Genomic DNA, 27,441 nt, shown 5'->3' with positions numbered 1-27,441 from the left:
GAAAAGCATTGTTTCTTCAGAAAAAGAAAATTGAAGATTGACAATTTTAGCAGGAAGCTGAATTCCTTGAAGAATAGTTAGAAATCCTGGGAGTTCATTTAATAGTGGCAGTCATATGAATGGTGATGATATACTCAGTCTTTGGAATCAATTCTTTACTTTACAGAATTCCAGTAATGAAGGGTAGTATCATGAGATGATATTGGCATAACTCTATTCAAAGAGTGATGGAAATTGAGGTAATTTCTTGAGCAATTTGGCAAGACACAGACTCTTGACAGAATCCAACAGTAACCATACAACTCAACCTCTAGTCCAACCGTTGGCACATTTGTGTGGTGATGGGAGATGCTTGAATATCAAATTTATGAAAAATGCTGATGAGAAGTAAGCATGTACTTTGGATGATCACCATCCTCTTACTTGGACATTAGATCTTTCTTCATTCTACGTATTCACATCAGGAGAACTGAAGTCACACTCAAGGTTTTGCAATAGAGAAGATATCGGGGCAGAGATTTGTACTGCAAATATATGATACCACAAGATGTAGTGCAGTCTTTCCAAGTGTGTAGCCATTTCTCTCTACAGTTCTGGAGTCCGTGAGGAAAATGAATATTTCAAGCCTTCTATTCTTATACGTAACTTCTGTAGGATTTGTTAAATACCTCAAAGACTGGGTTTTGTGTCTAACATGGATTTTGAATGAATACAGTGCCCTGAGATAGCTTTAATCAAAATCAGAGAAGCCAACTATCAGCCACAGAAGGTCTAACGTGTCGTGAATACTAATACCAACGGTCAAACTCTCTTTCCTCACTATGCACTATCTTCACAAAAGGCTGCTATTGACAGCTATGGGCATACTCACACTATTGTTTTACTAATCTAGTTTCCTCAGAATATACTTATTTACAATAAAATATATACCAGAGGTCTATGTTACCCCTGTAATTGTGCTATATAAAGTGAGCTGTGAGCTGTGAACTGTGGAGGTCAGTTTTCAGGTGCTGTCTCACTGGTGGGTGATGACGTCGTGTCCACGTGAGCTTTCTTGACCGGTTGCATTGCACTTTGAGTGGGTGGGATGGGATTCTTGTTGGGCTTGTAGTAACCTAGCAACAGAAACAATAAAATTAGATCCAATTTCTGTAAATCATACATTTTTGTGTGCATGTTAACTTTTGCATATTTTGCGAGGCGCTAACATTCACAAAAGTAAAAAGCACACACAGGTTCTTATCTCCATAATGCATTAAATACCAGTGACGATTTGCAAAATTTTCATGCAACAAATAGGTAATCAGCTCCAATTCACAACAGTTTCATGTAGTGAATGTTTCTCCTTTTACACGATAAATATGATGGAAATCTGAGCCAGTTAGAGACACAGTAAGAGCCAAGAACAATAAAACCTACGTCAAATGATTTGACACTTGAAGGCAGGAAGAAATTACTGTGTTTCATGGATATTCTGACATTTTCTGACCTGGAATATCTGGAGCACATTTTGGTGGCATATCACAAAGTAAGAAAATGAGACAAACACAGTTCTCAGTGATTGTTTCTTGATTTAGCCTTGTAATTGTTCCAGAAATGCTTCTCTGGAAACCAACACCCGGCAAAATGTGTTTCTTTTATCATGTCGAGCTTTACCAAGTTTTAGAGTGGTTCATTCAAAATCATTTCTCAAAAAAAAAAGCAAAAATAGGATATCATCATTACGATAATCTCCAATATTGTTTTCATTACAATCATGACTAAAACTGGCAGTATTAGCATCTTTCATATCATCAATATGATCTTAAACACAATAATCATCACAATCTCTCATCCAGTTGTCATCATCATAACTATTACTCCAATAAGAATTGAAATCAAGTAAAATCTACCTTGTAACTCAGGAAGGTTCTTGTAGAGATCGAGAGAGTCGGGATTTGAGAAGGCTCCTCGCTGGACGATCTCCTCTCCAGCGATGATCTTCTTCACAGCCACTTCCACTTTCTTGCCGCTGATGGTGTACTGCAGATATCAATTGAACCACCATTTCAGTTGACATTGTCTATCATTCACCACACATTAGGGAGCTTTAGATTTTAGACGCGCGGACGTTCAAAGGGAAAAAAACATGGTCTGAGCGTGCGCAGTAGCGCACGTCAAGCTACTGCGCACGCTCAGACCATGTTTTTTTCCCTTTGAACGTCCACGCGTCTAAAATCTAAAGCTCCCTAATAACAGAATACAGTCACTTAAAGGTAAACATAGTTTTCATATGATTGCAGAAACTGTATATTTTTGCTCTAAAATGGAAATGTAAGAAATGCATGAGATATCACTGTAATGAAATGATTTCAGTTTCAGAAGTATTGCAATCTTACAGCACTCCCACTCATGGTTGCTATGATGCTTTGTAATTGATTACAATATACTGGGGCAATAGCCTAGTATCCATCCTGTGAAAGTTAATTGCATGCACAGCTTATTAGCTGCATGTGATTCAATACCAGAAATGCAATGTGAGGGCATGTTTCAATCATCCTGTACCAGTAACATTCTACCTACCCACAACTGAATGGGGAGGGCAACTTCAAAAATATAAGTCAGGTACACCGACTTTTATCATTTCACACTTATGACCTCAAAATACTTCAAAATAACTCATTACCCTCGGAAATTGCATCTGCCAGACAAGTTTCCTGGTAGAGCCTTTCAATATATTGCAAGCAAAGTCCAAATGGTGGGAGATAAATTTTGAGCCCTTCTAAGAACTATGTTTTAGCTTTCATCTGGGGTCCAACTGATATGCCACTTATGTCAGGACATAAGCTTGAAATACTTTGTATACACTGACAACAGAGAAGTCATTCAGACACTCTCATGCTCGCCCCCCCCCCCCCACTTTTTTTTTTGCCCCGGATGTGGCACCAGAAATATGAACTGCTCCCCCCCCCCCCCCACTTTTAAAAACTTAGTGCCTGCTGTGTATATGTATTTCCTAAATGCATCTTAGAACTCAATATCTATCAATCCCTCAGTACAATACCCACCCCTCAACAGGAACATTACTGGTAGGTTGTGATATCACTCTCTAAATTATAAATGTCTCTGCAATACTTGACCTGAATCCTGCAGTAATGTGCTTTCTTCTTTAAAGGGTGTTCTATAAAGAGCAAATTACCAATCATCAAATCTGTTCACTTACAGGAATGTCCTTGGTCTCAAGTATCAAGGCTGGCACATGGCGGGCGGACAGCTCAGATCGGATCAGGACCTTGACTCTCTTGACTACTTCCGGGTCAAAGGTCACACCCGAGGCCATTTTGAGGAAGAGGATAACTCTTTCCTCATTGAGGTGGTTTCTCTGAGGAACACAGAGACTGTCTTGAATCTCTTTCAGTCTCTCCACTGCAACAAATGTAAATACACACATATGGGACTATCATGACTCAAGCCTGGATAGCATATTCTAAAACCAGAAATTTTGGCATGCATGAAACTTTCACAAATTTCACTGGGAGCTATGATTTGCAAAAGTAATATGCATGTGAACGTTATTGTCTGCACAATGCATTAAATGCCAGTACAATGCTGTATACCTTCATATTTGGCAATTAACAAAAGTTTAACACTGCAAACAGGCCATCGGCTCCAATCCGCGAAAGATTCATGCTGCGAATGTTTCTGGGTTTACAGGATATGTATATTTGAAGACGGTGCTAGAGATTTTCTTTTTTTATCATTATTTGTTATCGGTTAAGACACTGAAGGTCAGATCAGGTCATTTCTTCTGAGACGACATCAATGACTTTGGCAACCTTTGACTTCACCACTCCTGTCAATAGTGTAAATATTGAATGTGCAGAAGTAAGAGACTAAATCTAATTCAATTCAGTCATTTATTCAGTGTAAATCCACCTGCTTCTCCAGTTCTTCTGGTGCTATCAATGATTTCAAGATAACATACATGCTGTCCAGCTTTTAATTGTTTTTGTCAGAGAGGGGTATATCTACAGACTGATGACTGAAAGTTGCCATGACAACAAACTCATAATACTGCCTCTTCAATGTGAGCCAAGGTTGGAGGAGGACTTATTATGCCTATGATAAGAAAGAATTACAGTTCTTTTATGTGAATGACACAAACATACAACAAAAACGAAGGGGAAAAAACGCTCATTAACATCACCTCTTGCAATGGTTTTGAAAACAAAATGTGTAAAAATTTGTTATTTGTGAAATTACCAACTTACATCAATATTGCCTCCCCTAATGCTTTATTTATCATATCCACGATGGAAAATTTTTAATTTTTCTCTTGAAAAGTGATAATACTTCTTTCTAATTCTGTCAATGTTGTTCTTGTTTTCAAATTCATGCACTCTTGACATTGTCTTACAAGTCCAACGTCACAAATTTCATGGTTGGAAAGTACAAGTGTTGTATATGGCATATACAGTTATTTCTTATTATAGTTCTACTGATGTTTATGAATTGATGGAGAATAAAAACAATGAAAATCTCACCAATATTGTAGATATCTGAACTGCCAAACCGTACTCCATTGGGATTCAATGTGCCATCACTGAAACAAAATGCAAAATGATTTAAAAATTAACATCTTGAGAGCAAAAACAAAAAAAAACAAACAAAAAAACCTGATTGTGGCAACAAAAGATACTTGCTGTGGATAACACTTCATGTATTCATCAGAACATGCCTCACCTGATCATGACTGTGAAGTTGATGGCTGTTGTTTGCAAAAGGTTTTTGGGCAGTATTATAGACAAATATGTTCATTCTAAAATGCAATGGTCTTTTATGCCATGTGCACATTACCATGAGAACTTTGTTATGACATAACATTGCTTTCTTTCAAATAATTTCGAAGATACACTAAGAATTCACTCACTGTAACATTACTTCTCCTCAAAAATTTAGGCAGCTGCATCTAAAACAGATAGACAATTTGTCAATCAGTTGCAAGAAAAACTATGAATCATACAATCTGCAAATAATATTTGGTAAGAATTGAAAGCTTAATTAGTTGAAAGTAATTATTCCCCATACATAGTGTGACGTGTGTAGCTTTTGGCGTATGAAAGGGCAGAAGCTGCTAGTGTTTGCACATGTTAGATTTGACTGTACAGGCACAGTACATATTGTATGTATCTTGAATCCAATTCAGCATGAATTTGTCTCAAAGCTGTCCTTCGTAAAATTGATGAGATTTCATATATTTTTAAAACAAATCACTCACATTAATTACATAAAACCCGTATGGCATCAAAGCAGTCCCCCAGTTGAGTGTCTGTGAGCATGTCTCATCAAAGCAGTTTTAGCCTTGGTACTTAAATCGCAAAATAGAGATAAAAACCCCACTCTTCCCATTAGCTCTGTCATTTTTACCATGTGTAACCTGTTGGCATACAATGGTGAGCTCAGGAGGGAATGAAAATGTGAACATTGAAAATGATGGCAAGATCATTAGCCATGATTTTCAACCACATATCTACATGTATTTCGCTCTTCTTCTTTTTTTTACATTTTCAAGTATTCATTCGTTACATTTTACACTGAGGTTTATGATATTCTTTTTTCAGATTACTCAGATCTGGATCTGGATCAGGATCTGATCATGGCAGTGTTACATTAATGTACCACAGGTACATAGACCCAAACCCAAAGTATCTCCTAAACAGGAGATTCTCCTGCCAGGACCTCCTAGCAAACTGGAGACTCTGCTTGCGAGAGCGTACACACAATATTATGCCCGCCTAGCGCACATCATGAGCACGCAGCATATCCTTTGAGACCGGGGTCTGGTTCCAGTGTTATAATATCTCAGCCTCATTTTTTAACTCATATGACAGAAGTGAGGTGGGGGAGAAAGCTTTACTTCAAACAGGAGAAAATACATCATAAGTTGAAGCTGAGTAGTCCCAACTCAGGTGGGAACGAGGGACATTATGCAAAAATGGTGTCCAGGAAAAGGTCTCCTGCCAAAGCGTTGGAGTTGGAGGAGTTGGAGGACTTTTTAGATGGATAGAAGTACCTAGCAAAATACTCACTTGGTTCCAACAGTCTTACCTTCTTCCCTGCATAAGGATTCCTTTTGTGACAGGATCAATGTTGATGAAGTCCCCATGAGCCCAAACACCTGGGCAAGAAATAGAAACAAAAATACAGTTACTACGTTTCCACATGAAGCAAACAATGTATTAATTCAATTAGTATGTATTTGATATTCCATCAAAAGAAAGAAACACCACACCATTTTCCCAGGGTAAGACAGGCATTCCATAAGCCCAACCCACTATAAGGAGTTACCATGGTTCATCTCAGAGCTCAATTTCACTTTCTCAATGCTGTGTCAAGACAGGTTTGTCTACTCTATGTAGCAATGAGTGTTAAGTTATTCATATGTAATCTTGCCTGCATATTTCCACAGTTTAAAACAAAAGACATCCACCACAATGTCAAATACTGGCCTGATGGAGCCGTCAACACACAAGTATCAAAATCACCAGGTATATGTTATTTATGTTTATATAAATCACACATTTAATGTAAATCATGGACTATTTGGTCTTGATAATGGAAAGTATTGCAATTCCTACTAAAACTTCCAATATCCACTCATTCAATGCTATGTTTATTGTTCCCTGTTTGGCACGTGCAAAATACAACCAGACAGATACAGCAATAGCCTTTAGTTCTGACACTAAAACAAACCTCTGTACTTGGCAAAGTAAGCCTTCTTGTATTTAAAGCCGTCCGCATCATTCCAGAAGTGTGTTGGCATGCAGGGAAAAGGTTTGATGCACACCAACTCCCCACTCTCACCATACACTGCCTTGCCTGATGAAGAAAAGCAAATCACCATAGGAGTTCAACAAGATTTAAACAATGACAAGAACAAAATTGGCAGAAGGAAAAATGAAAGATGAAAATGAAGAACATAATGCCATCCAAGGGATGTCCTGCTTATAGCAGCTGCAAATATGTCATCACGAAATAATTTCAATGCATAACCATCTGGTGTTAAGAAAAATATTGTGCTCACTTAACCTTTGAAACTTTCATTTATATTGTTAAGTAAAGAAAAAAAAGGTAGAAACATTAGTTATATTTATGCCAGTAGATCTCAGAGATTCGTGACTACTATTCTATTATCATCATTCTGAGTGTTCCAGTAATTATAAAAACTCATCTAATTTCACACTGGACCAGTTGACCAGAGTTTGAAGCTTACCATCTTCATTCCAAGCCTCTATCGCCATGCCCAGGTTCCTGGCCTGAATCTCGCCACGGTAGACTGGTACCGTCCAGTTCTGTCCAGCAAAGCAGGATACCAGGTCAGTGCCCCCTGTGGAGAGATGCAGCATTAAGGTGACACCTCCATTAAAGTCTGTTACCATAGTTACTTACACAGACAAGCTGGAGTGCAGTCCACACACAAAATATATGTGTGAAATTCACCTCATTCATCAATTCTGAGACTGACAAGGAAGTTATAAAAGACATTTGTACCAAAATATTGCTATTCCTTAAACTTTATTCAGTGAGAAATAACCAAAGCTACAATTTCTCACATAAAATATGATAAGTAAATATTAATTCATATGAAAGAAAAGAAAACAACTTTTGTAAATTTAGCCATACAGTATTGTAGACTATTTCATCCTCTACCCTCTTGCAAAATTTTGAGGCAAGTGGGCAATCCACGGCCAAGATTTTGGGGCCATAATGCCCCCCTGCCCAATTATAACAAGACTAAAAGACGAGGACCATCATCATTTAAACTATCATCATCATCATCACTGCCATCATTTTAACCGACATCATCACCATCTCATCACCATCACCAACATCATCATCATAATCATCGCCATCAACATCATCATCTTAATCATCATCATCATTATCATCATCACCATCTTCATCATCATGATCATCATTATTATCAACATCAGCATCAGCATCACCATCAGCATCACCATCACCATCACCACCATCATCACCACCACCATCACCAAACAAACACACATGCCACAGACATTCAAGAGATGCACAAAAATGTCAAATACCAGTGATAGATCCGAGGAGGAGGTCCTTCTTGATGGAGTTGTAGACATAGTCATAGGATGCTGGCACCAAGGGGGAACCCGTAGAGAGAATTGTGTGCAGCTTCTCCAGTTTGTGGGTCTTACCTGAGAGACAGGAAGTGACATCATAAACCATCAAAGAAGTTGACACACATACTAAAAAGACTGCTGTATATGTCACAACCTTACAGCATAACATGGTACAACTCACTATCAAACAGGTGGCTGATATGTGTATACAATAATAGTTTATCTTATTTGTCAAGGGGAGCAAATTCAGGATCTTTTTGTGTGCAAGATGAGAGGAGAATCCAACAGTTTGTCTCTGAGATGATTTGTAATGTCTGACATGAACAATTATATTGACCTAAGAGTATAAAAACAAATCTTTCCTACCTGTCCTGAATAGGCGTGCCTCAGGCATACTGGTGTGTGGGCTAGTAGCATCATAGACTGTTACGTAAATGTAAAAGGAGTAATTTCCTTCACCAGTATTAAGTCAGATCAACTACAAAGACATTTATGAAGACAATAGGCATACACTGCAGCGCTCAGTCTACTTTGCCAGACGGAGGCCAGCAGATTTCGCGGCTGAAACGTTGTATTCATACTTTCTTGTTTACCTCGCTTCGTGGAACAAAAAGATCAACTTTATTTCCCTCAAGACATTTCTTGCCAGACAACAGCAATGTACATGAGATAAAATCTCTGGAAAGGTAATTTTCCAAGAAATCATCAAGCAACAAGAATGAAGAAACTCACAGGGATGGACTCCCTTGTCCTCCAGCACAGACAACCACTTGGCACCGGTTCCTAGAATTGAGATGCTGATGGAAACAAAACCATGGCAACAGGAAATGGATGATGAATTGAACAAATAGTTCATATACTTTTTAAACAGAAAAGTCTGCTTTCAGGATGGCACATGCGGTCTACTACAAATTTCACACCTTACTATTCATAGATTCCTCATATCTTTCTCCATAATTCTTCCTGTATTTCACTTGTCTATCATGTGATGTTTTGGCATAGACTGTATCTGCTCACACTGAATGCTACCAAAAATATGTCTTTTGTCATTAATAAAATATCACTGTGCATTTATTGCCCAGTGAAACAAACTAAACTTTTAACTACTTCAATAGCTAATCTAACCCACTGATATATTTTCTTGCTGCAAAGGAGCTTCATAATAAAGAGGTAGTCTGTATGCAAGGCTAAATTTCTTGTGTTGACATCTTATCAGGGAAAGGAAGCCTTTCCAAATTATGGAAAGAGCACAATAAACATAACACTTCAATTCTAGTGAGTACAAATAATACAAGACAACTAAGCCGTCAAAATTTGAGCCTTTTTGGATATTCAACTTTCCTTGTGAGTGCACTTGAAGTGTTGCATATTTTTTTTGGTCTAATACCCCATAAATGAAAAAAACAACAACAATTCACTCACTCTAGACTGTCCACAAGGTCCCAGAGAACAGAAGGACCAGGAACTAATGGGGACCCGTCATACAGGACCACACCACTGCCTACAGCTAGAGCTGTGACCAACCAGTTCCACATCATCCAACCAGTCTAGAAATAGAATCAAATATTATTTTATATCAGTAACATTTTCCTCTCTTTTTGTTCTAACCAGATTCACATGACAGCTTTCACAAAATGGCATTAGTGAAATTTTAGCAAAACATGAAGAGCAGCAATATTTCCATGGATTCTTGTATAAGTACGGCAGAGACCCATTTCCATGAGCAACAAAACCTAAAGAGATGTCCAAAGAAATTTGACACACAACTAGAAACGCATACACAGAATTACAAATGGAGAGAATTGTCCCTTGAATACATGAGTTATCAACAAAGCAAAAATGGGCCCACACACACCTTTTATACATGCATTGTGTCATTTTGTTTTGTTTATTTTTGTCAAAAAAATGAAAATGAAAGTCTCTATATATACCATAACAAATCCATTAGATCATGTCATGTACTGAAATATAAGCTCAAAGTTTACTCTGTAGAAGAAGTTCATATATACAAGCTTATTTCAAATAAGATAACTCAGACAGAACTGGGGCCTGTTTCATAAAACTTGTCATCAGTGACAACTGCCACATTTCTATGACAAATTTGCTCTCAGCCAATCAGATGCAAGGATTTCAGTAGCTTGTCACATCTATGACAACTTGTCACTGATGACAAGTTTTATGAAATGGGCCCCTGCTCACTCAGGAGGTGTATTAAGTAAATTATTCAAAGTCCAAGAACACTAAGTATTGGTATCAACAATTTCACATGGTTCCCGATTATTTGTGACCCGCTACAACAAAAGGATCCTAAAGTCGCTGACGGCTGAGCTGAGAAAATCGAGTTTAAAGTCACATCATCAAAATTGGTCAAAACAATCGGATTTCTGTTTTTGGCATAATTTTGCAGTCCAATGTTTTGTCTATCATCTGCCAAAGTTTCGAAGCTTGATTTTCAAAGGAAAGGCAAGAAATCAGCGTTTTTCTGGGCCATGATTTTCCGACTTTCAACGTAACAAAAACGTGTCTGAAGATTTGGATTTAGCACCGCAGCTAGACTCCACCCTTAACAACGAGGGAGTGATCTTATTGGTCAGTGCGTGGCATCATGATTACTGATTGGTTGTGCGTAGACCGCTGGCGCTAAGCTTGAATGAACATCACGGAGGTCGCTAGGAGCATACCTTCTATTGTCAAGCAGTGAAAACTGTCCCACCTCCCCTTGATCATGATAGCGTCGGAAGGAAAAACTTTGGAGGCATTTTTCTCGAAACTCTGATTTCCTCAACCACTTGACATGCGCTAATAAAATCATCGATATCTCCACAACCGAGCACTTTTATGAGTTGTGCTATATATGAAATTAAAGTAGAAGAGTAAGGGAATAATGTCATGCCATTTTCAGAAAATTTTCCTCCCCCGACTTTCGGATTCTTTTGTTGTAGCAGGTCACATTTTACTTTTTTCTATCTCATTTTACTTATGAGGTTGACAAAAATGTGAGAGAAGAGGATGTCTTAATCCATTTTACACCTGCATATCTCAGCAGTCATGAATATATAGGAGTATCTTTTCTTCTGCATATCTTCACAAATATCTTCACAATGTGAAGAAAAATCTGCAGTTGCTCTGAAGTAAGACTGTGCCTATCATGACAAGACATTTTGAGTGACTCACTGTTGTGTAGTAGATGATGTTGTCTTCTCTTGTTAGGTTGCCATGGAGAACATGCTCTTTGAGATGCTGAATTAGAGTGCCCTGTGGTATCAAGGAGAAAACATACAAATCAACTCACATGACACAACAGCATTGTTAAGAATTCATCAATAGCACACTTGAGATATATTTAGACTTTGTATAGGAGCTTAGCTTTCATTCATAAGGGCTGTTTTGTATGGTTTCACAGATATGATTCCTTCTGCATATAATGCTGGTATGTCTATAGCCAGAGTGACGCTAAGTGAAACTACATGAAGTTTCACAATGCGGTATTTTGCTTTGCATAATTTTGGCAGCGTGACCGCAAACTTCTCGAGAAGTAGTTCCTATGAAACTTCCTGCAAGCACTTGGGAAGTTTCTCACTTCTTGTAAAACTATGCACAGTTTTGTGTAGTGTGGCCACACATGGTTGAAACTTCAAGAAGAATGTCATGTGATTACATCCATTTCATGTTGCTTACGCACATTTTGCATTCTTCTGCAAGCTGTTGCACATTTGCATTTTTTAAAGTCATGGAGGGTACATGTTTTTTGCCCACATGGTGAATACAAGTAAGAGATTGAAACAATGAATAGTTTCTCATCTCTAAAACTACACATAGTTTTGATAACAGTGTGACTATGTGCTCAAACTTCTGGAAGTTATCAGGAAGCAAACTACAGGTGGTTTCACATAGTGACCACGGCTTGTAAAGTGTGACCAAGGAGGTTTTATACCTGGAGTTTCAACTGGCTGTAATTATTCAAACAGTTGTCAGATTTCTATTGATGTACAAAAGAATTCCACAGGTGCACTTGTGCCTATGATGATCGATGTTCCAAGCCGCCGTCTTGCTGAGCCATCTGAAGATTCATTTTGAATGTCATCATAATGTTGGCCATATTTTGCTTATTTATTCATTAAATGAAATAAAATTTCACTTAATGATAAAGCATGTAAAACAAAAGTCAATACCGTCCAGAAATTTGTGCAAAAGTGTAAATCAGAGCTGTATCATGTGAAAATATTTAAAACTGTACCATCCTGGAAAGCTGGTTTTATCACTTTTCCGCTTAATTTCCACAAATGAAACTAATATGGAATAATCTTCAAGTATAATTCTTTATTGATAGATGTATCAGATTAGTGCCTGGGTATGCCCAGTTGAGTAATTTTCATCTTTATTTCAGCATTTTTTGCTCAATTTCTATTCGCGCATCCTCATGTCTGCACCACCTACCCTTTTATAAGAAGGGATAGCGAAAAGTAATTATCATCACAAAGACATGCCTTCCTTTGAAAGTGGCTGGTGATTATGCAATGAGACACGAGTCAATTGTCTTCCTATCTGCGTGGCAGATCCTGTTTGGCACATGCTTCAAATATTTTTGAGCGGCGGCTTTGAACATCTAGCAAAGGAAATAAGACTGTTGTGACTCCATTCTCTTGAACCTCCTTGGTGTGACTTCATTACCCCAGCTGAGTGCACCATACACTTTGGTGCCCCAGTTGTCCCAGATGAATACATGATGTAGAGGGGGTGGTTGAATGGAAGCTGCTCAAATTCCAGGGCGGGGTAGGTCCCATCAGGACACTGACCAGAAGCCAGGAAGTCTGGGAGGAAGATGCTGCAGGGGAGGAGAGGGGCGGTCAAGAAGGAGAGAGGTAAAGGTCAGAACTGGGTACAGAGGCTGAGACGCCCATGTATACAAGTTTGGCAAATTCTTGCACAATGAACAGTTTTATCGGATAACAGAAAGTATCAAAAGGAATTTATCCAAAATGTATAAGTAACTTCAGTTAATGCAAACTAAGATGTTATTAGTTCACGTTAAAGAAGTTTGAGAAATATCACTCAATTTGCTCAAAAGCTATGTATTCTTCAAGATTTGGTTAAATCCATGAGCCGTCACAGCTGGATAAGGAAGACTACAGTTCATGATGTCACAGTAGGGCAACTATAAAAGAAAGAAAATTCCACAAAATTTCATTTTTAATGAAATTCCATATTTCTTTATCTTGTTCCTAAAATACGTCCAGTGTAATATCCTTCCCCCGACTTTTGAAAGGCATGAGTGAAGTGAGCACTCTTTCACTATTATGCTACAAAAATGAAAAAACAGTATTGGTACAAACTTTCGTTTTTGAAGTATCACTTCATCAAAATCAATTTCCAACATCGCGAAAATTGACCAGCCATTCAGGCTTTGAAAACACAAGCCTAACATTCCTACTTTAGTGCCAAGAAATTATAAAAGTATGTTCTACATGCTCCAAATATGCTTTATCATAAAATCTGGTTGAATCTAGGCACTGTATACATCATTACTGATTCCCACTTCACAATTTATGTCAAAGCTACAAACCACTAATCAAATACACAAATTTCATCAAAATGCTGTTCAAAGTCCAAAAAGAAATTGGTGCCTGTTAACACAGTAGACACTGTTTGAATGTAAACAAGAATATAGTATTTGATATACATGTATCTATGGAGGTTGTATTTGAATATGATAAGAGAATAATAGAATTTCTACACAAAACACATACAAAGGTCAAATTTTCATTTTATGTCTGCAATTATATGAAACTATTTTATTCTTCATCAATCAAAGGTTAGTTATGCATTTTATATACTAAATGGATTAAACATTAAACTTCAGCGTTGATAATGTGGTAAACTAAAAGTTTATGAATGTCAAGGGAATTTTAAGGGTCTCCAAACATCCAGTATCCTGCACTTTTCAGTTTTGAAAAGATTCAGAGATTTTTCATGCTGACCTGTTTGGAATGTTAGAGATGTCCAGTTTGTCAGCCTGGTGGACATAAGGGATGACCACCACCTTTTCAAGTTCTGGCAGTGCTTCCACGACCTGGCAGAGTTTGCCGAGGTGGTCGTGGGTTCGGCCGTTATAAACCACCGCATCGACGGAGAAAATGACCTTTGGTTTGATTTGTTTGAATCTGTCCAGCACTCCCTAGATAACAAACAAACAGATGAGTGTTTAACTTTACAAATGACGTGGCTTTATAAAGATATTAATGAAATGAATATTGCTAAGTTTCCCACAGGATCTTTGTGTATAGTAGATCTGAGACTTGATGTCTTTTGGTATTTACAATGAGACGACAAAGAAAACTCTTCTCGCTTTCTTTAATTCATTTGAAAATATTTAATATCACACATTGAGCATTAAATCTTGATTACGTGGAATGTCAAGCAAAAACTTTTGAAATACATGAGCTTCAACCCATCATCTTGGATGGATTTCTTCTTTTTTTTTAACATTCTAAGAGAGTTACATGTGATTCCATTACACTTAGATTCTGTTGAAGGCTACATTGTAAAAATAAACTCCTGGTCTTTGGAAAGAAAAAACAATTGGTGCTTAGTTTGATCAACAGATTATGACATAATTCAAACTTTTCTGTTTATTCTATTAGGACTGTTGGTATTATCTTCTCGAGGTAACAAAATTATGAAAAATACAGAATTGCAATTTTTACTCAAGTCCTGTGATAAAAACAAAAGTTTGTTTTCAACAGAACTAATCAAATTAATGCTCTTTTTCGGCAGAACTAATAAAATTTTGATATCCCCCATCAAATTAATTAAGCCATGATGAATGGAGATCATCAAATTCATGCAAGTAAACAAGATCAAGAAATCCTTGATTGGAGAACAAACAAATGGGTAAATATGCCCTCTTAGACTGGAATAACAAATTTTGAATTAAAATGACCAGCCCAGTAAGAATCTGACCTGAGTAAGATTGCTTTCCCAAATACCCTGCACAAATTTTCAGTGGGTCAAGGCATAAATTTATGTGCAGTTCTCAGGAATTTGCTTTTTAAAAATCTTAAATTACGTCTAGACTTGGCATGGTGGGAACCCCATTAATCCTGTAAGGCAAAGTTGATATGAACAAAACAGTGCCTGCAACAATCTTCTGTAGGTGGGACTGTTGCTGAGCTGAAATATAAAACTAATGCAACAAAATCACAAAAGTGAAATGGAAGGAAAGATACAGCTAGCTTAGCATGGTTTCACATTGTTCACATTCTATGTGTCATGTTTCACATAAAATCTTGTGCCAAGAATTTTGTTGTTTTTATGTTGGATTTCAATAAAGGGAAATGAGCATCATGCTCTATGCAGTCTTTTTAGGAGATCTTGTGTTTGTTTGTATCATATTCATATAGGCAAAACAAATCCAACTTCTTTTAAAACTGAGTACATATCTTGCAGCTGGCTTTGTGTCATTTCATGAAAAAGGTTTAAAATTACAGTGGGAAACATGACATTGTAATTGAAAACTTAGTCATGGGATTTTAGAATTACAAAAATAGAGAAAATGATATTTAACAACTCCATCAAATTTTTGCGGTGATGGATCACAATTATGACAATAATGATGATAATTCGAGTCTTGTCTCACCGTAACTCCAAAGTCTGGTGATGTCGAACTCCATACTGCCCCCATGCTGGATGCTGCAAGCATTGCTTCTATGGCAACAACACAGTTTGGTATGTAGCCTTGGAAACAAAACACAAAGCAACAAAAATTGTAACTTATGTTTTGTTTGTTTTTAAATCATCGAACTTCATCCATACACCTCCATTTCTTTTGCTGTCAGCAAAACTGATTAAAATATTTCAAAAACTGAGTGCAGACAAACATAATGTCCTTTCCATTTGTATTTAATAGTAGGAGAGTATTAAAAATATAGAAAATTACATAATTGATGGAGGAAATTTCCTATTATCACTCTTTATGCATATTTCATATCGGGGAAAGTACCTTGCACTGTCAGTTTTGAGTGATCATATCTATGAATGTGTTCGTGGTTTCTTTTGAAATTCATTTTCTATGGAATTTTGGTACTGTTATGAATGCCTCCAATAAACAAGAAGAATGAAATTTGCAGTATTCTCTGTATCTGCAGCTCTTAAATACAAACTTATTAGAATTACCACGAAATACACATTTTTAACTCCAGGTGATGTCACTTCTTGATGATCAAAATTCAATAGAAGTCTCAAAACGAAAACTTTGTCAAAAGAGCAGTACCATTTTCAGAAACTATCTCCATGTTTAGAGATCATGTGCTGACTAATGTAATTATATTTCTAACATGAAATGTCACTTGGAACAACACTGAGCTTATTTGCACCTGGTACCTCTGGGACACTTTCAAAAATGTGGGCTGAGACTATAAAACATCCAAGGATAATTTGGGGTTGGTTTGCTAATCTTGTTTGAAGTTTGCTGGATTACCAATGAGAGATACTTACAGTATCTATATTCAGTGAAACTGTGGACAGGTTCCTGACACTAAAGAAACAAGTTGTATCTCTTTTCCTAAAACAAATAGATCTTCGAAGTCTAAATTTCATGACTACCAATCACACGAGGTGTGAATACAGGTCAGTGAGCCCAGAATCCAGTCTTTCTAGTGACTCACTGCTCACTGCTCACAAGGCATGTGTGTGGGTGGAGTCGGCATTGTCTACTTCTCTTTGTATTACATGAAAACACATTGTGAGGTCTCTTTCTATCATTTGTTTGACTCCATCGCTGTGCATGCCAAAGTCAACTTTTTGTATTTTTTTCCAACGCAAAAGGAATATTACTAATGCTAATTAAGAACTTACAGCAATATGTTTTATGATGTGAATACTACATAATTTTATGTGTTTCAAGACAACTTTAACCAGTCATTTGCCAATTAAATGGCAATGACCCTGGTCAGATATAAAAATGTTCTTTATCACAATGATTTAAAAGTCTTTGTAACAATGGACACTTTACAGCATAGTGCAATAAGTTCCCATACATTAGAGATGCCAACAAATTAGAAGTGCAGTGTAAACCCATAAACTACCAGTATAGCTCAAATTACTGATGACAGATTTTGAAGATGTCATTATTTTTTTTTTCATCAAGTTGTCAAGTAAAACTAAGAGGGTATTACAACAGGTGTAAAACACACACATATGCATATAATGGGGTATATGTCTAGTCAATTACAACAACAAAAATTTATATGCATATCCTATCAATACACAAGGTAATTATCTTTCTTTTTGTGTGTGTGCTGTATTCATGGACTTTTTCATGCATTGCCAAAAAAAAAGACTTGAACAAGAATAATTTTCCCCACTCAATCATGGTGTCCTGCATGTACATGTAATAGGCATGACTGTTAAAATCAATGGCAGCATTCTTATTTCATTGTTTAACTGTGGAGCTGTGAAACAGTATTTGATGTCCCAATGATTAGCATTATGAATATAATGTCATTAATGTACAGAATGAGATGTGACATCAAGGTCTGTGGGGATGTATAAGTCAACAAGATTTAAAAGCTCATCAAATAGTAGCTTTTCAAGTGATCACATGACTCGAGGCTGATGGAGGCTCACCAACTACCCTGTCTCCTTTCTGGATGTTCATCTTCTTGAAAGCCGCAGCAAACTGACCGACTGCCGTATGAAGCTCAGCGTACGTGACTCTCTCCACCTCCTTGCTCCCTTCAACTGGGAAGAGATCGAATGGAGAGAAAGATGAATTGATTAACCCGTTGAGGACGGCTTGATTTTGCTTCAACACACATTTTCCATGGACACTTGCCTGTGTATACATGGGACTCGTCTTCAAAGGGTTACTGGCCAGAAAGGGGTCCATAGATTAAAGTTCTTTTGCAACCCTAAAAATTAACTTCATTTCATAAGAGCTGCTGAGATGTTGTAGAGGTAGCCTAGGTATGTCATATCTTTCCTCAGAATAATGAAATTGAATGAATGAATGAATGAATGAATGAATGAATGAATGAATGAATGAATGAATGAATGGATGGATGGATGGATGGATGGATGGATGGATGGATGGATGGATGGATGAATGAATGAATGAATGAATGAATGAATGAATGAATGAATGAATGGATGGATGGATGGATGGATGGATGGATGGATGGATGGATGGATGAATGAATGAACGAACGAACGAACGAACGAACGAACGAACGAACGAACGAATGAATACTTAAGATTTTCAGTGAATTTATTTGGACCCTGCAAAAATTTCAACCGTTATTCTCAGTACAAAAGGGGAGCATATTCTTGAGTGATATGGAGTTAGTTTCTTAGATTATTTTTTTAATCTAAAAAACTCTGAGGTGTATATAACCATAAGACTTCATACATTACGTTGGGAGATATTATTCTTCCGCCATGCAAAATTGTATGTGATGTTTGCACGAGGGATATAGGAGCTTTAAATGAGAATCAAACAGATGGGTTGATGGATGAATGGATGGATACATTGTAGGTTGGTATCTAGTTAAATATATGAAGAGCTAATTTGCAAAAGGGGTTAGATCCATTTTTGATGAAAATTGAGTTACTAGCATCACTGCACAGAATTCCAGTTGAGTTAGCTACAGTGAAAATTTCAACTGCAGACAACCATTTGAATAGAAATTATTGCAAAATTAGATTTAGATTTTCTATACACTTGTGTACAATTTCTCACAAATAAACCCTTTTTTCTCTAAAGTACTAAAAGTGGATCTAACCCCTTTTGCAAATAAACTCTTCATATATAGACTGATAGAGAGATAGCTCTTCAAGTAGAAACACACATACATCAAAACAAATATATATCCATACACAAGCATACATACACACAAACATACACTGTACATACATACAGCACATAAACAAGATTATACAACTTGTACTCTATACAATCTCCCATTATTCCCTAAATCCATGACGCATTTTTGTGCTTAGAAACACCTGTATAAAGCGCCATATAAATATAAATTATTATTATTATCATTACTATTATTATCATCATTATTACTATAATTATCATTATTATTATTATTATTATTATTATTGTAATTATCATTATCATTATTATCATCACTATTATTATTAATATTATCATCATCATCATCATTATTATTATTATCATTATTATCATAATTATCATTACCATTATTACTTTTATTATTATCATCATTATCATTATCACATCATACAAACATACAGTACCAAATAATGGATGATTTGAAAGAAAATTGACATGTAAACTGTAGATTTTCAGAGAAGGACAAAGAGAAAAATGAGAGACAATCATGATTAGATGACCAAATCAACACTGATTCTATGGGAAACACACAACTTGTACCTACACCACAGTCTGTAAGCTGTGCGCAATCAAAGACTTGTTATTCCCTTATGCCACAACTCATAAAATATATTTGGCTCTGAGTACATAGATAACATCACTGGAGAGCAAGCTACTTTTCTGCCTAATCTTACATTACAAGATGTGAACATTGTCACTATAATCAGATTAACTCAGACTCCCAATATTTCCTAAATCCATGAATCCAGGGAATACACCCAAAGAGCTTACCTGCAGCATAGAGGGCGACTCGATCATCATTGTACCTGAGAAGATTCTCTGCAAAGTTCAGCAGACTGCCTTCAAACCAGACTGGAACCTCTTCTATACCCTTACTTGGGTCTACCACCTGCAGAGAAAGGAGCATTGATTCACAAAAAAAAAAAACATGACTAGCGCACCATTCAGTCTCTCGGAAAAGAATATCATTTTGGAACTTAGCATATTAACCTGCAACTAAATTTTATTTTTACTGATGTAATGGCAAAGGTGTTACATGTAGGGAAAACAGTAACTACTATTGTAATTAGTATCTTTCTTACAAAGATAATCATGTTTCAGAGCTTCAAGAATTTTGTACACAAGCTAATGTAACAAAATTTTGCTTCTAGCTAATGCAGATTCTCCTAGGAATGAAAGCTCAGGCTTCTTCTGACTCATTTTTTTTTTCTTTTCAATTTGTGTGATGGCTGAATCACAAAACTGACATTTGATGACAGCTTGTCTTAATTTCTTTCATACAGTGTGGTCAGTGTCATTTAAAAGCTAGTCATGCAACAAGAAGCAATGAAACTGGACATTACTAGAGCCACAGAAAAAGGAGGGGAAAAGCAATTAGGGAGCAAATGTCACTGTTAGCATACACAGACCTCATCTCTCCTCTATATCACATACACAAAAACAGACACACACATGGCACACGTACATAGAAGCTGCACCATTGCAATTATGGCACTTGATATATTTGGTGCTCTACCACCACGAGTCCAAATCAATAATTCCCAGTGTAGACATCCGTAGAATAAATTGATTCACTAGACAGTTCAGTGCAATGTGTTAATTGGACAAAAGGAGCACTGATTTTTTTTTCCATTCCCTACACACAATGACAATTGACATACTTCATTTAATCAAAATGTTTTATTACTTCAACCATGAGGACAAAAACATACTAGAGTAACTTAAGATTCTTTGAACTAGATCCATTTTTCCACAATCAGTTATAAACTGGCAAGAAAATATGACACGTAATAGAATTACAGCACTAGTTTTGTTTACATGGCAAATGTATGTGTACACATTCCAAATTTTACAGCCATTCAACAGCTGCATCATATGGCACTAATCCAATGGTGAGTCTGTCGCTTCCCATTGTATTATGGCTGACAGTAGATATGAATAGTATTAAGGTTAATATCCAATCTTTTGATGTTTATTGCTGATATTCAGTTGGGCATATCAAATCACTGATTGAAAAGAAAAATGTTGAATGTGCGATAACATTGTATGCCATGCAGTGACTACAAGGGAGATGCGGTGAAATGTCAGGAATGGTACCGGTAGTCCAAGAGTGTTTGTGAAATCAGTCAATTTTTCTCCATCCCCAGCAGCCAAAGAGTAACAAGACAGTGTCCATCTGCATGCATCCAGTCACCCAATGTGGCAGCCTGGACGTCCCTGAGTAATTTCTGCCAAATTTGTTTTCAATAAATTCATTTCTAGGGAGCTTGGCACACAGCTCTCAGTAAGGACCACAGGCATCATAACTCATTCACAGCGAAGTTCTGACATACACCAATAAAATCATCACTTGCAAATGTATGTACATCGTACCTCACTTGAGCACTAAAAGAATATGTACAACTACTGTAAACGTGGAAATTTTCGCGGTACATTAATTTTCGCGGATTTCGCGCTACGTTCGGCTAGCGCGAATTCAAAAACGCGCGAATATATCTTCGCAATTTTCTATGCACATTTTGAACGGCCTGGTGCGCTTCGTCGATGATACTGCTACGTAGTACAGACATGTTTACGCATATAGCAGTATCATCGCACGCACAGCACGCACCGAGCCCACGGCCGATTGGTGTGCTACATCCCCGCGACTACAGTACTAGGCCTACAGTACATGTATCGAGTAAAATACATGCACTATGTAGTCGAGCGCTTGTACTCGCACTCGCGCCGCTCGCTACGTCGCTTATCGTACGCTGGCATCGCTGGATGAAAACAGCGACTGTGTATTAACCCGCTGCGGAGCGCGAATTTAAGAACCCGCGAATATGTTTTCGAGCCGCTCAGCGCGAAAAATTAATCGCGCGAAAATATTGACGTTTACAGTATCTCACCTGTGTGTATGTCTGTGAGTGTCTGATGTCAAAGTATTTCCAGCATTCACCCCAGAACGTGGCATAGTTATCCACCGACCACTGCCACAGCTCCTCGTAATTCTCTGTCATGGAGAGATAGAGAGCAACAAAAGGAATGGTTGAAAAATCTCAGATTTAAAATCACCTCCATCATACCAACGTCTCAGTACAGATACCCTCATAGTGTGAATCAGTTCACCAACTGACAAATTCATCTAACTCACCGATCTATGCTATTCATTTAACAATATCTGATCGATGTATTCAAATTTGTTCATACTCCTCCTCTGGGAAGCTAGTTACTAGCAGTTCCCATTCTTCTTACACACACATCAACTCACGGAATCCAGGTTGCATTTCAGCTGCAAGGACATTGCAACTTAAGTCAGACAAACTCAGAGAAAGCATTCTGGCTACTAGGTGCAATCTTTGCTGAAAAGATTAACAAACACACAATATGAAATATCAAGTCATCTAGTCATTTGCAGCGAATGTAATGTAGCCATGACATTATAATTTCAGAGAAAAGGAGAAAGCAAAACTTGCTCAAGTCCCAGTCATATACTGAAATCTAATGAGGCAATTAATGTAATATAATTCCATGTAACTTCAAGACAGGGGATATTTACACTAAAACATTTTATTTTTTGTCCACTGGGGTAATCATTCTAATTAAAATGTTACAACTGAATTTCAAACTGATAATAATCTTGATATAGCCAGTTGTGTGATCCATTTTTCTTTTAGATGTCAACTTCACTTCATGTATTTTATGTATCTACATGTATACTAAGTCTCAATCACACAAACGTTTGAAACAAACCTTTTTGTACCCTTCTGCACAGAAAACATCACCATGTGCACAAAAAGAAAAAAAAAAACTTAGTTTATAAGGAATGGGTCACACATCAGAGTGTTGATCTTTCTCCCACATTAAAAGTCCTACCAGCTGATTCCAGTCACAGTGGAAGATCGGAAACGGTCAACACTAATTTGTGATGGCTCATAAAAAAGTGGTGAAAACATGCTGGTATGGTATAGTACCAACAACGTGGAAAATACCAATGCACACTTTAGGTGAATAAGTCGAGAGAACAAACCCTTCAATAATATGTTGTGCACAGACAAAGTTCAGCCCTCAGCACAGTATCACAGCATTTGTTTTTTCATTCCGTCATATCCATTTCAGATCGGGCAATTTTCAGGAGGAAGCATCCAGCTCACATGTTAAATTATTTCAGTCTGATATTTTTGTCAGGTGAATTCCCATTAGAATATCATTTATATGTGGAGCAATAATTTGCCCTCCCACTTCCCCCCTCCCCTCCATAGTTCTAAGACAATCAATCGGGAGACTTCAGTATGAATAGTTTTCTGCTGAAACACACAAATTTGTGCACACTGCCTTATAGCATGGTGTGTACACAGAGTACTGTACATACCATATATTTTGCTGGGTTTTTATTTTCACAAATTTTGCGAGTTAGGTGCCATTCGCAAATTTAACATCACACGAAAAATATTAACTTTGGTTACAACAAGCATGCATACATTTCTCTATTCATTACTGTACACCATGATTGCAAATTTAACTACTCGAAGTCCCATCAATTTGTGAAAAATTAGGCTCCCTTAAAGGTAGGGAATCCCATTTGCATGCCTTAAATGACGAGTTGTATAAATACAGTGGTATGTTGAAGAGAGTATCAATTTAGAAACTCCCATAAAGTATTGAAAGTGGAAGGTAACATTTAGTACATTTTTATTGACCGTTAGATTTTGAATTGAATTTTTTTCGGGGCTCACCGTAAATTCCAGTACATTACTAGGCTACCTTTGCAGACCCATGCACTCTATGTGTGTCCATCATGTATATTTTGTGAAGAAAGTTCATCAAAACTTACAAGCATTTCTATATACATTCTTGCCACACAATCTATATGTTATTACATCAGCTCTTATACTTTTAGATTTGTGTTTATCGATAAAAAATACAGAAGACTGCAACAAAAAGGCTTAAGTGTGGCTGACACACAGAACTACTGAGTAGTTGAGTTTTGTGCATTATTCAAATTGTAGATAACTGTTGACTTCCAAATTTCTCAGCAGTGGCCTAAACAAGTCCCCTGAGGTTCATATTTAATGTTTTGCTGCACTTTGGGAGGTCTGTAAAAGGTATCCCCTACCTTTAATATACAGCATAAGTGTACAGTATGCTATTAACAAGAGATTGACTTTTATCAGGGTTTCATCATGGGTTTTGGTATGGATGGCAGGCTGAAAGAAAATCACCCTTACCAAGCAGAAGTTTACCAGTAATATTAATAACAGTTCTACAATCAGTAAAGCCAGTCTGGAAGGGACATAAAGACTCAAAAAGGGCAATGCCGGTTGTTGCTAGGGGGTGTCTGCTGTTGCTAAGGGGTATCTGCCGTTGCTGGGGAGATGTGAACAGCAATGTTCGTCCAAAAACAAGCATTGTCATTGATATTTGTGTGTCTCATTACTCTGCAGTATTGAAGGAGTTTGATCTGGTCATGCAAGTAGGTACCGGTAGATTGACTGTCAATCAGCCTACTAGGCTTACAAATGTATGTGTACCAACAATGACCATACTCATGGCACAACTGGGCTGCATAACTCAGCAATCTATCACCAGCTAAAATAATGTTTTCTGAGTTTATCATTTCAGAACTGAATTGGTATAAGTCACAGAATTCAATAATATTTGTTATGATTGTAGTGGCTGCAGTTACATACCAGGCCCATGGTCATATTAGCAAGATTTAAAAATCAATTATACATAAGACAGTAATCCTTTGTGTAGACAAAATAGCCACTAGGACCGAAGTAAAACCTTGTCAACTAATTTCATCTCATGGACCATTTGACACATAATGGTCAGTCACAACATGCCTTCAGCAGGCTTTTCCCCATTGCCTTGGCACACCAATGGCTTAGACGTGTTTTGTTTACCATGTGCAGGGTTACAATATCATACAGGCAAACAGAGGCTACCCAAGTCTTAGCATTGAGCTGTGCTTACAGCAGCCAATCTAATGTCCGGTCCTATGCTACGATCATCTTCAAGGTCAAAAGGGAGATAGATGTTAGTAGGGGCAAGCATGGTATTACCGGACGCATGGTATTACCAGACACGCACATTTTTGCGTACTAATGACATTCTGTACGCGCGAGACTTCGTAGATTAGCCTCACAGAACTTTGTGTGGACCGAAATCGCAAAAAACGCCAAATAAAAATGTAAAAACACGAAAAAATTCACATTTTACCTCAAATTTATAGTTGAGTGACCCGCATCTCTTCATATTTAATATTTATGCATGTTTGAATCACATTTCACAACTGAAATTCTATGACATCCCACTCACATACAGGTAAAATGCTGAAGATTCCAATAAAACCAAAAGTTCACTGATCGATATCGGAAATTTGTAGCTATCGTCCTCAAACGCGAACGATGCGGAATAGTTGTGCGCTAAGGGGCCCACAGCTCATCACCCGCGCGTGCAGCTCTTATAGACAAAGCACGTAAACTAGAAGTATAGAGTCTAACCAGTTGTCGATTTCTCACAAGGTTTTATTGCGTGAACTGTTCGAAATGTTCAAGACAGACATTTTACTGTAAAATACGAAATTTGAGCCTCATTTGCCAATTTTTTCTTTGTCATCCGCTCGGTGAGAATGTGTACGGTGATTTGTGGGATGAATTATGATTCTGGTGCAAGGACTAGGTGTGAAAGACCTCGATTATTCGATTACAAAAATCGCGTCCGGTAATACAATGCGATTTAGCACCGCGCAAAAAACAACTATTTTTAGAGGGGAACGTTTGAAGCATATTTTTTAAAAACTGGAACAAAGAATTGATATAAGTTGGCTGAATTCGTGATTTCCAGGAGTCTGTGAATAAGTGGTGTTATTTTTAGCCGAAATTTCATCCACTGAGTACGGAAATCAAAGCCACGAAAAAAAGCGTCCGGTAATTGGATGTCCCACCCTATACTACATCTCAGGCGCTGACAGGTCAACATACAAGACAAAATTTCCTTGGTGGTGGCTTGACAGAAAGAGAGAGAGAGAGGAAATGGGAAGTAAGATAACAAAAAAGATTGATATTTTTTTGCAATCTGAAATGTATATGATGATATTGTGCAAAATTAATCTCGCGATTCTTTTTTCAACTGTAATATTCGATATTTTATAGAATAAGTCGTACACTTCATTTGAGTTTGTTATGGATATTTATGTGTGTAGTTCATCTGTTTGTGCATGTATTCCTCTTTTGAGCTTTTTTTATGTATTATTTTATATCATTTGCTGTAAACCATCACAATTCGGCCTTTGGCTGCGACGATGTTGATATCAATAAACCATTTCAATTCAATTCAATTCAATTGTAGTGTTAGCTTTGAACTAACTGCGAAACACAGCATGAACGCCAAATAACTGTGTACACTACAAGGAGTGCCCCAGGGTTACGGGTAAGTAGCTATGAACAAACATTTGTTGAACCTTCCAGTTTTTAATAAATTGAAATAGTTCCACATATAGACGTCTAGCCTTTATTGAAAGTGCTCTTATGAAGTACAAGTAAATAAATAAACCCTACATTCTCTTACATTATTCATCAAAATATTCAAATATGTTAACTGCGATCAGCCCGAATGCAAAGCTCCCACAGTATAACTGTGTGAAGGAGCGCCCTGGGGGTTACAAATATGTATGTTATATACATGTACATTATCATACATGCTCAATACAGTCACATTATAAAAATTTAATTTATTATTTTGGTAGAAGTACACATTGCATGGAACACTTGCTATCCATGTAGAATCTAACAATTTAAACATTTAACATCTCATATCATTTTTGAACACTCTTCAACTTCTAACTACTAGACATAGTCACTTCTGCTATTTCCCACAGGAAGAGAACTTAAATTAACAAAAAACAAAATAGGGAGCTCCAACCAAATACGCATAAAAAATATTTACTAGCAATTGTTAACAGGTTAAGTCAGATTATTTTTGAAGGAGGGCTTTACAAAAGACTGGAAAGGATCCTTTGACCTTGATACAAATCAAAACTCATGTTTAAGTTACCGAAATTGTAATTTAATTGTAATCTCACAGGTTTCAGCTTCAACTGGCACGGCCCCTAGCAACATGCATGCAACATCCGACATCCACTCACTCACAGCTCAGCGCACGCTAAACATACGGCGTATTAAACAGACAGGCATTAAAAAGCGGCCAGCCGACCGAAGAGGCCAGAGGAAAGCTAGCAGCTCGGTCAGACCAGGGAGGTGGAAAGAGACTGCGTACTGCAGCGGGTAGCTAGCAGTAAACGATGTCGAAGAATACGTACCGAGATGCAGGTTGTATGTACTGTTTATGATCCCTCTGAATTCATCCATTTTCGTTGCCCGTTTGGGATCAGGTTTCCACATAAGTTGGGGGGTTTCTGCGTCCATAATGTTGAGAATTGTACAAACAAAGATGAGCTAGAAC

General features: G+C 37.3%; 1 protein-coding gene across 1 annotated transcript; it reads right to left on the bottom strand.

The window, feature by feature from the left end:
* LOC139736413 (acetoacetyl-CoA synthetase-like) lies at positions 1–27,440 on the bottom strand. Its single transcript, XM_071647164.1, has 18 exons — positions 27,299–27,440; positions 21,885–21,988; positions 19,765–19,882; positions 17,760–17,873; positions 15,772–15,869; positions 14,114–14,310; positions 12,807–12,960; positions 11,310–11,390; positions 9,558–9,682; positions 8,868–8,932; positions 8,088–8,210; positions 7,253–7,366; positions 6,733–6,858; positions 6,088–6,157; positions 4,524–4,582; positions 3,203–3,405; positions 1,893–2,022; positions 1–1,115 (listed from the first exon to the last, which is right to left on the bottom strand). Exons 1-18 carry the CDS (start codon positions 27,402–27,404, stop codon positions 997–999), a joined length of 2,106 nt encoding a protein of 701 aa, XP_071503265.1. The 5' UTR covers positions 27,405–27,440; the 3' UTR covers positions 1–996.
* Between the last annotated feature and the right edge of the window lies 1 nt (position 27,441).

This window comes from Diadema antillarum, unplaced genomic scaffold (genome assembly GCF_040938485.1).
Source record: "Diadema antillarum isolate AM-2024a unplaced genomic scaffold, OU_Dant_1.0 seq00000644_RagTag, whole genome shotgun sequence".
NCBI lineage: Eukaryota > Metazoa > Echinodermata > Echinoidea > Diadematoida > Diadematidae > Diadema > Diadema antillarum.
Note: the sequence above shows the minus strand (reverse complement) of the source record. Positions and strands in the feature narration are given on the sequence as shown.